This window comes from Perissodus microlepis, chromosome 19 (genome assembly GCF_051167445.1).
Source record: "Perissodus microlepis isolate ML-2025 ecotype Zambia chromosome 19, ASM5116744v1, whole genome shotgun sequence".
Lineage (NCBI taxonomy): Eukaryota > Metazoa > Chordata > Actinopteri > Cichliformes > Cichlidae > Perissodus > Perissodus microlepis.
The window spans coordinates 16994150-17008029 of NC_140479.1; the positions used below are offsets into that span (position 1 = coordinate 16994150).

General features: G+C 39.9%; 1 protein-coding gene across 3 annotated transcripts in view; it reads left to right on the forward strand.

Moving 5' to 3' along the window:
* Positions 1–13230, forward strand: part of ccdc162 (coiled-coil domain containing 162) — a 30065-nt gene extending 16835 nt beyond the window's left edge. The window contains exons 36-46 of one of the 3 annotated variants that reach the window (XM_084915623.1): positions 1303–1452; positions 1553–1600; positions 1747–1914; positions 2527–2679; positions 2773–2907; positions 8379–8531; positions 8978–9187; positions 11353–11473; positions 11611–11673; positions 11871–12019; positions 12682–13230. In XM_084915623.1, coding sequence (XP_084771749.1) covers positions 1303–1452; positions 1553–1600; positions 1747–1914; positions 2527–2679; positions 2773–2907; positions 8379–8531; positions 8978–9187; positions 11353–11473; positions 11611–11673; positions 11871–12019; positions 12682–12735 — 1404 coding nt within the window. In that variant the 3' untranslated portion in view covers positions 12736–13230. Of the gene's footprint in view, positions 1–1302; positions 1453–1552; positions 1601–1746; positions 1915–2526; positions 2680–2772; positions 2908–8378; positions 8532–8977; positions 9188–11352; positions 11474–11610; positions 11674–11870; positions 12020–12681 lie in introns of those variants that run through there. The other 2 variants (XM_084915624.1, XR_014798703.1) reach the window with 2 other exon arrangements.
* The last annotated feature ends 650 nt before the right edge of the window (positions 13231–13880 follow it).

The window sequence follows — 13880 nt, forward strand, 5'->3', positions numbered from 1 at the left end:
ATGAATGCTATGGTTATTCAGGCCTTTTATTGATTTCTTTGAACTGTTCCTATAGCAGTTATAAGTGGTGCTGAAGGTTCTTCAATAGCTTTTAACTTCACAACATGTAAACTTCTCATCAGTGATGACAGACGTGACAATGATTGAGCTATTTGTACGGTGGCCCTGAGAGGCCAAACGGACTGCAACTTAAGAAAACAACAGCAATAAGAAAAACGCTGCAAAAGCACACAAAACACAACAGAAATAGGGAAAAACGGAAATAGGAAAAAAGAAAACAGATTTCCAAAAGCACAAGGGAAGTGTTTCTGGGGAGACAATAACCCAACGAACCAGTTGCAGGAACCCAAAACATGCTAGGTGTGTTTTATCATGATTCACATAATACTGATGATGGATTTTTAGGCTAATAGTTAGGCTAACACACTTACCTCTCATCTTTTCTTTCCTCACAAAAGCGATAGATCCTCCACTTCTTTTAGGTGTCTCCCAGCGCAACACTTCCCTTGTGCTTTTGGAAATCAGTTTTTTCCTATTTCCGTTGTGTTTTGCGTGCTTTTGCAGCGTTTTTTTTTTCGTATTGCTGGTGTTTTCTTAAGTTGCAGTCCATTTCGCCTCTCAGGGCCACCATATATTTGGCCTAAATGACAAGAGATGTGTTTGTAGGAATGATTGTGATGCTTTCTAACCTAAGAACACAGTGCCAGCTGTCCAGCACGGTGGTGGTAGCATCGTGGTCTTGGGGCTGTTTTGCTTCCAGTGGTACTGCTACATCACACAAAGTGGATGCAATAATGAAGGAAGAGGGCTAACTCCAAATTCTTCAACTATTGAAAACTTATGGTAAAATGGTAAATGGCCTGTATTTGTGTAGCGCTTTTACTCATGGGCTGCGCTTAAAAGCCAGGTCCATGCCAGGAAACCAACAAATTTAAATGAACTCTACTAAGAGAGGTGGTCAAATACACAAATACAACAATTACACCAGAAACTCATCGATGGCTTCTAAAAGTGTCTGGTTGAAGTGTAACTTTGCTAAATGACATTTAACCAAATATCAGTGGGGGTCTCTGCATATATTTGACTCTGTATGGATAAAGAAACCCCTTCTTGTTTTTATGCTCTACAATAATTCTACCCTGGAAAAAGAGCAGTTGAAAGACATCATTATAAGCCTAAAATTACGATGACATTAATTTCCTTAATTAATTATATTCCAAAGAATGGGGGGGGAATAGAGTATTAATGCAAGTTGCTAAACTTTAGATGTTCTTTAATAATATTCTTGTTTTTCTTTTTTAGCTGAAGGTCTCTCTGGATCATCTGCAGGAGTGTCTCACTCACCTCGGCTCCTCAGTGATGGAGCGAGAGCGCCAATGCTTTCTGCTTTACTCACAGTTTTATGAACAAATCCTGCAGCAGCACACTCAGCTTCTGTACCAGAGAGAACAGGTACATGTGTGGAATATCTTTTTACCTGATTAAATATATTATTGGCAGTTTATATTTTTAAAAAAAATTTAATCTATTATCTTTCACATTTTAACTGCAGGATTTGAAGAGTTTGAAGGACGCTCAGACAAGTAATTCTCACAAAGAGGTACACGCAGTGATTCCCATCTGTAGCCTCTATGATTTTGTGAGTTAGTAGCAGAAAAACAGATTTGAGCTGCTTTAGGAATGTAAGTCATGTTTGAGATTGAGAGCTTTCAAACAAAACTACTTTTGAGCTCTATTAATCCACAGGTGGCAGATTTATGCCGTGGGATGATGTTGGAGGTCTCAGCCCTGCGGGCCCAAGTTGCTCACCTGGAAGAAGAGAAAATTAATTTAGAGGAACAGCTCGGCCTCACATTCATAGAACGCTACCACCCTCTGGTCCGACACCTTTTCTCTACCTGCATCCAGTTAAAGGTGAAAGAACAAGGCCCCCTGTTAAAGGGCTACAACAAAACTTTCACCCTCAACATCCAAATGTTGTAGTAGAAATTAAGACCCATCAGACAAGGAGTTTTTTTTTCACTCTTCTGTGAGATTATGCAAATTTTAGCCTCCGTTTTGAGTTCTTAGCTGGCAGAAGTGACACAGTGTGACTCTGTAGTTTTCACCATTTTTGTGTTAGCAAGTAGCTGAAGTGGTGAAAACTACAAAGTGGCTGGTAAGTGTACTGTTTCGTTATAACTAGAATATATACTTGCCCTTTTCATATATCATATTTGAGCAGAAAGCGGTTGAATGACACTTTCTCAGAAGTTTCTCTGTACCATAATAATTTGCTAACATCTGATTGTTGGTGTTCTCTTTATAATATTGTAAGATCTTTACCATGCAATATAATGCACCTTGTTGTGACTGTTGTTGATGCTATAGAAATATAATTGATTGGACAATAACTTAAAATTATGTGGTAAAACATTGCTTGTTCTTTAGTTCTTTATTCCTGAAATACATAAACAAGTGTTATTTTGTCATATCTCACATTTTGATTTGTTAAAGACTTGTTTGGTAATTTTGTTTGGCTTTCAGGCCAGACTTGATGAATATCCCCGACAAATGAGGCGGGACGTAAGTGTGATAGTGAACAGAGCACGGGGGCAAGGAGTGGACAAGATCATCAAGCTCAAGAAGAGGTACGGCTGCACCAAAGACAATGATGGACTCGCCCTCACACAGTTAAAGGTACAGAAAGTTTTCATGTGTAGGCAGTTAAAAAGAGCAGAGGTATTGAAGATGATCTGTGAATTGTACCACTTTCATACCTGTTATCTTAAGAAGGAAGAAGTCCACGAGTTGAAGCTGGAGAACAGCCGGCTGACTGCTCTGCTCTGTAAACTGAAGGCTCTGAGATGCTGGAGGAAGGTGGTCGACCAGGAGAAACTTCACAGGCAACTGCTCCAAACCAAGCAGGTTAGCAGCAGGCTGAAGAAATATTCAGCAATCAGAAATTAGCTTTACCTTGTTACGGATTCAAATATTGGGGATGGATACAAGAGGAAAAACCACAATAACAACACTGGTCCGGCCGGGTTGAGTCAAACGATGATTTTAATGATCACACGCGTGGGAGATGGACACCGTACGCAGACAGCATCAGATCTCAAAATGGTGGAGCATTGATCAAACTCTTATAGCCTCTAGTGGCCCCCACCTAATCAGACAAATAAGGCGATGACTTTCTGCAAACAGTATTTCTCATAACTCAGCAGTATAATGCATCATAAAACAATATCATTCATTCACAATAAATCAGCAGTCTGATGTAATGCAAATCAGCTTAACAAATGCAATAGTTATCACCTTCTTCTAATTCAGGAGAATAATGCAAACTAAAACTACATAATAATTCACCATCTTTAATTAAGGGTCTAACATGGCATAAAATAATATTATAATCTGACACTCCCCCTTTTGTGCTCTTTAGAATAAAGAGCTCACCTACACCCTGTAGTCCAATGCGGCCGGGTTCATTTCTTCTTACGCCTGAGGCCCTTTGTCCCCCTGTTGGGCGAACCATATGTGAGATGACCTCTGTGTTTGCGCAGTCCAGGTGCAAGAAGAACTATTATTCCAACAGTAGCAGGTACAGATGACACTCCCCAGTTCTCCCACAGCTTTATCTTGGTGCTACCTTATACCCTTCAGACGTACTCAGACTAGAACCTCTGTCCGAGGAGCTTTTAGCCTTTATTTTATTGCTGCAGCCACCAGTGTCTTCCAGTTGGGTGATCCTCTGCTCTTCTTTCTTCAACCTCAGGGGTTAGACAACCCTTCAGTCGTTGCACAGATCAGGGGATTATTCTGCCCCGATGTCAAACAACAATCTGTGTATCCTCGGGTCCTGTGTATCCCGTGTATTCCCCAGAAAAAGGAACAGGAACGTGTCCCCCTTTTGCCCAAGAGCCTCTCGAACCTCGTTGGTCTGGTGTTCCTGGATCTCCGCCAACCCATTCATGGTTATTGCTGTGTTTATGGGATCCATCCTTTTGAGGTGACTTATCAGAGCCCAAAATGCCATGACACTTGGACCCAGTTGGTGTCTCGGCAGTCACTGTGTCTGCCTCTGCTGCGAAGGATCCTCGTATATCTGTGACCTCGTCTGGTGTCTGTTCCTTTCTCTGTAAGAGACAGAAAACCAAAACACCTCTCTGCCTAGCCCTAATAATCTACTGTTGTTATCTACGGACCTTCTGGTGATTCAGAATTGGTTTAGAATATTCAGAATGTCCCAGGGACTTATTCTAATCATATCCTATGTGTGTGTAAGCGTGTTTGCATTTAGCCCTCTGCACTCAAAGTCAATACCTGCAATATATCAGTCCGGACCATCACGCCGGACGAAGCTTATGACCTTCAAAAGACCAAGTGCCAACTCCTTATAAGCACATTTGCAAGGTGTGTAAGAAAATTATTAAAACCACTCATGTGTTTCCTTCCGCCTACTGTCCCACGGTTTCCTCTCCAGTGTGGGACTCAGCTTCTCATGAACACAGGCATTTTATCTTCTAAACGCTATTCAGTTATTTCAATGATTAATGCTTAAACATGGAAAAATGATTTATGCTTCTCACTGGTTCTCTAAAAAAGTCCGGAGACCTCTTGGGTCACTATTGGCTTAAGCTGTACCATACCTAAGTTATTAAAACACAAATGAAGTCATAAAAATGTTCATATAACCCTTGTTTGATGTTAAAACCCAACTTCCCCCCTTTTTTGACACATTCCAATGTGTCAAATCAACGGAGCTAGAAAATTAAAAGAAAAGGTTAGTGACCTCATCTCTCAGAAAGTCTCAGACTTTCTCCTATCCAGTGTCGTAGCTCCAGTAGGCTCCGCCCGGAGCCAAGAAAAGCATGATATTTGTGTTGTGTAAGCGCGTGCGGCCTTCTATGCTCAAAGTCACTCCAGTCCATAGATCAGCCAGACATCGCGCTGACTGTAGCTCTTAACCCTTATTAACTTGAGCACAACTCTATAATGAGCAACAAACTGCAATATGTATAAAAATGATCATGGTTACACCTGCAATGAAAGATCATACGATTATCCTGACACCTGTAAATAGAAGATTAACCTGAGGTTATAACAATCACTGGAACACAAATGTTAGTATAATGTCAAAAGCTTCAATAAATCATTAATGCAATGCTTGTTATATGATTCTGATGCAATAATAATGCTGATGCTAAAATAACAGTAAAACACCCCCTTTTATCCCGTTTACCAACTTCACAAATAAACGTTTATCCATGCCTCTTTTAATTTTATGTCCCCCTGTTTTTTCCCTCACTGACCACAGCAGGGGAACCTTTGTTTTGATTCAGCCATGAATCCAGCTCACCTGATTCATCACTGAGCCCCATCGCCACTGGCGTCTGACAGGGTGGTGCTGCATATTCTTCCTTTAATGTCTCTATTTTCAATCTGTTAATTAGAGTGCTTAAACATGAAGTAGACTACGTCCACAACAAGTCAATACAGCTGTAAATGTGGCCAATTATCAATCTATAACCAAGCAATAATGAAAAATAGCTTTTATTTTATGCATGTTTTTAGTCAACCACTCACCCAGAGGATCTCCAATCCCAGAAAATTCCTTCTCCTCATTTAATAAGTCTGTCCTCCTTCCATGCCCTGGTAACTGGTCCATCCAGAGCCATATCATCTCGAAATATACATACAAGCCAAACCACCCCTTGGTCACACCAACCCTTTTCCGCCCTGAAGATGTCCAATGCCATCCTAGTCTGGACCAGGGTTCTAATAGATTTGCAATTTTCATTAGTTTTGACTATGATTTAGTTTCGACTTCACATTTTCAATTTTATATCAGTTGTAATTAGTTTTTACCAATTGTTTGCTAGTTCAGTCTAGTTTATATTTTTTTGAAAATCCTTAGTTTCAGTTTAGTTTTGATCAGTTTCAGTTATAGTTTTAGTTGTGTTTGCAATAATTAAGTGTAACAAAATCCCAGTTTCATCATATCAGTCATGCTCTTCTGCTTATCCTTGGGTATTGAGACTATTAACTCTTGCAGCACCGGGTGTTTGCAGTTTTGGTTCAAGTCAATTGATAAACTTTTTGAAGGCAACTGACTCACACAGTTATGTAGATGTCCCAGTCCTGTTGTCTCGGGATGCATCACACTGCCTTGCATGGCGTTAGCTTCTGTTTTCTGGTGATGAGGGTTGAGTGGGGGGAGCTCTCTGAGGAGGGGGAGTGTGCTCCCCCTTACCTTTTCAAGGTAAGCTAGGTCAGCCTTCTTGTGTGGGCTTCTCAAGTGCATTTTAAGGTCTGTGGGATTTTTTCCCCTTTAGAAGTGTCCCTGATAATTTGTCTCTTTTCACTACAAGACACTTGCTTTATACTAAACACAGTCATATTTAAAGTAATTCCAAATTGGACTCTGGCGCTTTCTCCCGACTTTTCCTGACATGATTCTGCGCGTGGACGGAGCAGCAACACAGACGACTCGCCTAACGTACTGGTCACCTGCTGGCATAATGAGACACAGCAAGAAAAAATCTGGAAACTAAACTTCATTTCCACCCATGACTATTGTAGGACACGCACACCTCAATGAAAACTAAACACATTTTGCTATAACTTCAGTTAATTTTAGTTAGTTTTGTGAATTATGTCACGCTTATTAGTGGCTCATGATTGCTTAAGGCCTATGTCTGAACTTGACTACAGAGGCAGAGCATCACTCCATCCTTTCAGGGTGAAGGACTTCACTTTCTTTGTGTCAAGGCAGCTCATAATTATCTTAATAGCTTTACCTAATCAAGTTATGGCTTAAAATCACTTGTGTTATAAGTATGAACTGTTCTAAATTCATTCAAATTTTGTTTCCAATTCACTTGCAGCAGTTTAGACTGAATTATTAACGATAATAACCTTGCTCTGGACTGTCAAAGGTGACTTTAACGCTGACTGTTCCGACAATTCATTTTATAACATTTCCTTGTCAGATTAGCCAATCTCTGCACACTTGAATAAACATAATCAACATGGTCAATATTTTCCTGCGTGTTACTTCACCATCTTATCGATTCCAACTCTCCATCCGCATGTGGTTTGGCACATTATATTTATCTAAAACTCCACTCGGTCTCTAAATGTTTTGAAGAATTCTTCAAGCCGGGGGTCAAATTTTGAGAATTTGACCATAAGTGAAAGTTATGGTGTTATCACCCCCTTTTGGGGCTTACCTTTCCCAGTTTTGATGATATTCCTCCCTATTCTTTGCAAGTACCCCCTTTTGGTGGCGAGAAACTGTTGGTGTGGTCAAGTGGGTGCTGTAAAAACAAAAGCTCAGGACAGAACAGTCACCAGTCATGTACTTCATACAAAATTAGCATATATTTGATTTCATATTGATCCTCTGAGTGCAATGGTACATTTTAATTTGAATTTCTCAAAGCTAAACACAAAAATTTTCTTTATTTTGCTCTTGTTCCTGTGCAGCACCACCTCTCAGCACATGCCCCTGTCGGTTATATCTCTACTTTTCTGAATTGACTATTTCAATGAAAGGACCTAAAAGATGGGGACCAGTGTTTATCTCCATTTTGAATGTGACAAGCCTATCATTCCCCTGTTATTCATAGACATCAATAGAGGGTGTTTTTTTTTGGCTTTTTTCTTTTCTTTTTTTCCTCTATAAAAGTTAATTGACTTTTTACAGTGGGCTGCTATGGTTAATAATAACATGTTCAGTCATGAGTGAAATCAAACCTTTTCTTCACTTTAGCATTTAACCTTTCCAACAATATAATGTGATACATTAATCGAAACACAGCTACTAAAACACAATTTTCTTAATGCGAACATCAGTAACTCAAAATTAGCAACCAAAGGGTTAAGTCTGCAGTTCACGCTCATGTGAAGCTACAGCCTCCCCCTTTAGTCTCTGTCATCCTTCTGTTCCTGTAAAAACAAAACAAAGCAAGACAAACCATCCACCTTTTTTTACAGGCTGGGTGAATTGTTTGTGGACCTTTACTAATCCTAAAGTCGGCACCGTTTTTGTCTCAGTATCAAGTCAGTTAAAACTTTTAGTCGTCAGTCCATCACAGTCCAGTCACATGCATACTTTCACACACATTCATACCAGAAGTTGCTAATAATGGAGTCTCACTTGCAGGGAGGGAACATGAGGCCATCAAGTAAAAGGGAAAAGCATGAATATGCTTAGTTGTAGGATTTAAACAAATAATGTAACAATGTTACATGTACTCATGTACTGCAATTTAAAAGTTTAATGTTTTCTTTTGCTTGACCTGCTTAATCCTCACTAATTTTGTCAGCTTTGCATTATTTTCCTAAGCCCATATTTATACATTTATGAACTCAGTGCCACGCTGGTCATTTTGCAGAGGGAGGTTACCACTCGCACCGAGGCTCTCAGAGTGAAAATGTTATCAGAGGAGAAGGTGGCTCTCCTGCAGGGGGAGCTGGACTTTGCACAGCAGGCGCTGACCTGCTCTCAGGCCGAGTGCAGCAGCATCAAGAAGCAGCTCAGCAGGAAGGTACGTGCACTCCTATCCACACCTGCTGACATCAGCTGAAACTGCAAATACTCTGAAATTCATTAAAACTATGACATGTTTGGTATGTATTTCTTAAGCTTGGTGAAGGTGCTATTGAATGCTTTCAGAAGCAGTGCAGGTTTATTTTAAAATGCCAGGATTTTAAAAGTTAACTACATTTTTTGCCTCGTTGCTGATCCTACAGACACTTACATTATATTGCAGCTTCTCCAGCTTCCTCTTGTTGGCTTTTTTGGATCTCTGAGGACAGGATCGGGGTTTTTGGAGGCTCACTGCACATGTTGAAGTGCTTAAATCACATTTCGCTCCCATAGACTTCCTAATTCATGTAAAGCCGTGCATTTTCAGTTTTGACAGTGGCAAGAGCTGTCAGGAGAAAGAAGCCTGGATGTATTCACTGAATGTTTGCTGGTTCTCACTCACAGACAGAGGAGCTCCAGGCGTTCAGGCATCTGTCTGCACGGGAAGCCCGCAGCAGACAGGAGCTGGACGCTCATCGAGTGCAGACCTTGGAACAAATGAGAGCCGACATGGAGGATAGAGACAGACAGCTCAGGGCCCTCGGTGAGCAGCTGGACAGAGGCAGCAGGATAAACAGGCTACAAAGAGAGCGCAGTGCCAAAGAGATCCGGCAGGTCTGTACGTTAATTAATGTGTTATGTGTTATGCACCACTGATTGCAGGCTGTCTTCTGTCCAAACCCTAAAAAAAATCCACTTTTCATGTGCTAAAAAAAAAACTGTGGTCAGTGGATTTTAAATAGATCATCCGAAGAAATCCAATTTTAAAAAAGATCATGGTATTTTAAGTAAATCAACCTCTGAACATCTTAACTGAGAGTCAAATAAAACCAATTAACAGACTATATCTGTAGGTTCTGTCTTTCAGGTCATGGTAGTCTTAAGCACTTTAGTTGGACTTCTTCTTTTTTCTTTTTTTTCTATATTTAAACAACTAAAATATCCATACAATAAGAATGAATGAAGAAGAAGAAAAGAAAAAGAAGCAAAACAGGAAACAACAAACAAATAAATAAAAAATACATAAGGAAAAAGAAAAAGGAAAGAAAAATAAATAAATGTAGGAAGTGTGTTTTTGTTTCCATTAATGTAACTAATATTTCCTCTAGTCTTCTAGTAGTTAACAAAGTCAAAATCTAAAGAAAAAGCAAGAACTGGCCTGCGTTTTTTAATGTAGTCCATCCATTTCTTCCATCGTGATACAAACAGGTCCCTCTTGTAGTTCACATCTGCTGTCATTTTCTCAATTCTGTAAATGTCCATTGTGATGTTCATGGTTGGACGTTTTTTCAATTCATGAAGACTTTTCACTTCATCCAAGAAGCTTCTTCAGTCCCAGGTATTTACCCACCATGGAGGTTATGCACAAAGCCACTGATCCACCCCGCAACCACTTGAGTTATTAATGGTCACATGATCCAAACTGTGAATCAAGGTGTGGTTCTTGATCACTGGGCAGGCTTGTCAGAAATTCAATTTCTAAGAAATTATGATGGAACAACTCAGTATAACATGCAAGTGTATGTCAAATCCAGCAACACCCTTAGAAAAGCACTGGTTCATCCCAAAGGCATGACAGTAGTGTGAGCTGCTCAGTGCAGCAAGGAGTGCTCATAACGTTACACAGGAAAACCAGACAACCACTCCACGGACGCATGGCTCAACATAGAAGAACTCATCAGGACAGACTGTTTTCAGGATGATAATGTTCATACTTTGGCCTGAGAAGCCACCAATGTCCACTAAATGGAGTGATTCTTATATAGCGCTTTATACAACATGCCACATTCACCCAATCACACCCATTCTCACAAGCACTGACTCTAAACTGAGTGCTTTTCTAACAACATTCACACACATTCACACTCCGATAGCTGCATCGGAGATCAACTTGGGGTTAGCTATTTGCTTTTAGAGTTTTTCACTAGCCACAGCCAAAAATCTGGCAAAAATCTGACAGAGTGATGTAGGATAAAAGTCCAGACCTAAATCCAATTGAGATGAATTCATCATTTAAAAATTGATATTTTTGTATATACTTGGGGTTACCTTTGTCTAATATTAATATAATGCAAATTAAAGGGGTGGCTGTAGCTCAGGAGGTAGAGCAGGTCACCTACTGATCGGCAGGTTGGCGGTTTGATCCCTGGCTCCTCCAGTCTGCATGCCAAGTATCATTGGGCAAGATAAAAAAAAAAAGGTTGCTCACAGTTATTTCATGATTTAAAAAGGGGGTAATTATATTTTTCACACAGGGCCAGGTAGCTTTAGATTCCCCCCCCTTGATTAATTAAATAATCATTTAAAACTGCATTTTGTATTTACTCGGGTTATCTGTGTCTAATATTGAAACATGTGTGACAAAAAAATGAAGAAAAAACAAAAAACAGGAAAGGGACAATTTTTAACAGAACTGTATAATGCAGTCTTGAGATCCCATGTGATTCAACAGTCACACTTTGACCATGTGACCTTAATGGATTGCGTGATGACACGACTCTCAGGACCACCTCCAATGGGACAAATCCACGAGGGGTTGAATACCTGAGACTCTTCATCAGTTTGCAGAACTGAAGAAGCCTCTTGGATGAGAGGTTAAAGGATTTTTGCAGTGCCTTGGTGCAAAAATCCTGTAGAGATACTTACAGATACAGAGTTAGTCTTGGCCTCATTCTGGTGATAGATCTGTCAAGTCAATATCAATGCACATGGTGTTTTTATTTTAAATTTAAGCAGGAATAAAAAAAACAACAACTTTTAACCACATTGTTGGGGTCCAGGTGAGGGGGCAGCTACAGCAGCAGTGCAGCCTTAAACAAGAGGCCTTTCAGCAGCTGGATAAACTGCAGAACCAGATGAACGATGTGGAGGCAGCTCTCTCCAGAGGAGCTTCGACAGCAGGTAAAAGCCTTCCAGGCTCTCCTGATACTCAACAGGATGACAGACCAACAGCTCGCTTTGCCTGTAAGATTTTGTCTGCTTCAGACATTCTTGACTTGACATTTCACTCCTACTTTCTCTGTATCGTTATATCACAGGTCAAAGCAGGACTTATTGCACGCTGTCAGTCAGCAGACTGAGTACTAGAAGTCCCTCGACAGGTATTGAGCCCACCACCTTCATCTCAGAGCAGTGAAGCAATAATGTAAAGCTGCTCATGCGGTTCATGAGTGAAATCGAAAGCCATCAGATTATCCAGACACTCATATCTTTTTGTGATGACATTTTAAATTTCTTTATAGATGTTATTTTCACACTGCAGCATAGCTCTCACTCTGTTCTATTTCTGTGTGCACAGGTCTGCACCGGAACAGGCAGCATTCAGCCCTGCAGCCTGGCAGCCTCACAAACTACACCCCACCTCAGGACTTTGCAACAGAGCCAAGACAGCAGAGAGCAGAAATAGCCAGAGGTCTTTCAAACATGAGCACAGACAGACCTAAAGCAGTGAGTGAAATAATCATTTAAAAACTTGTTTCATCTCTAATGTAAAAAACAAGAAGGTGGGTGGGCGGATACTTTTTTACAGCACGGTACATTTTGGAGTTTTAAAGCATATTGAATTCACTGGTGTCCCAACAAATGAAGATTACGTCTACATAATAATAGGACAACTACTAAATGGTGAACGTAAAGCGAGACAGTACATTGCTGGTTTCAAGGTCAAGAATGTGTGAAAATGCTTTTGCGGTCACCCATCTTCAAGGATTCAAGGAGCTTTATTGTCATTCGCATCACATGTTAACATGAGGTGGAACGAAATTATGCACACACGGTCCCGGAGCGAAAAGAAACAAAATAATGAAGAAACTGATTTTTTTTTTTTTAAAAAGTAATAAATAATAGTTGTTTTTTTGTTTTTTTTAACAAACAGAATAACAAGTAATAAAATAAGACGATAAGTAGAGTGCAACAACCTGAATACCAGTATGGATATAGAGTGTAGGTATAAATACTTTAGCAGGTGTCTTTAAGTGTGAAATTCTGAGCAGCAGGGACTGCCTCTTCACATTAAAGACAATCTGGATCTGTTTCGTCAGACGGGTATAGCAGGGTGCCCAGTTTTATCTTAGATGTTCATCTTGAATCCGCCTTTGTTTCTCTTTCAGGATCTGTGTCGCCTGCGCCTCCCGACAGCTGAGGCTTTGTTCCCAGATCTGTGAGGTGCAGCAATCAGTCACACACACAAACTTGATTAGCAGATTAGCTTGCCGTAGGCTTGCCTGTGTTGTTTTATAGCTCTGTGTGAACTGAATGTTATCTATTCCATTCCCAAAGCTGTGACATGCATGTCTTCCCTTTAACCTACAGCACAGCATCTTGATGTTGCTCCTCTCCATATTTCAGTAACTTTTTAAATATATTTAAAATAAATATTTTCAAACCTCGTAACAAAGCCCTTATCACTGATATTTTACTTTCTGGATATTTCTATAATTTGCCTTTATTTTTATCAATCATGTTTTGGCAATCCGTACTTTTGTCAATTAATAGCATTACATCATGTCTACTTCAGGGTTTCTAATACTCATATTAGATATAGACCAATTTTAGCTTATTGCAAATTTATCAGAGGAATCATGTCAAAGTTCATTTTTCAGTTGTAGAATCAGTTTGGTCACATCTTATGAAATAAAACCAAATGATGACATTTTTAAGTGGGCAAAAACAAAAACCTGTTTTGTCATAAGCTCTAAAAAAATCATTAAAATAATAACTGTTTAGCATCTGTTGCATAGTAACTGTCTTCTGTTCAGACTGTGCATAAAAGGTGGACATAGCCATGTTTATATCAACCATTTGATTGTGAACAAACCTTTTAAAGACTCGAATTGAGCGTTTTGGAAGTGAGGCTCTTGGAACCAGTCATACCTGCAAAAGCTACCCGCTTTATTATCACCAATTTTACAGTAATTAATAAAATGATTAAATACCAATAAATACAAATTCAGGTTTAAGACACTTTTCACTTTTCAAACCTGGAAACTGAAAAATATCACATTTGTTTGTTTGGGAGTTCCTCCATTATGGCTCCTGATATTCCTGCCTTACGTGTCATGGACTGAGATCTGAGTGCTGCACCCAGCTGATGTCCCCCAAGGCCTCAAGGGTTTTCACATATGGCCACTAACAACATGTCATTAACTTCAGCATCATTTTGGGTGTTTGACGATCATGCTGATGATGTAGGATCAACTGTCGCTGTATTCCCCAGCTGGATGATAAAAGGCTCTTTGTGACTGCTTTTGGCGAGTAACATAGTGCTGCATTCGAATGGAAGTGACAGATTTGTCTACAGACACATGCC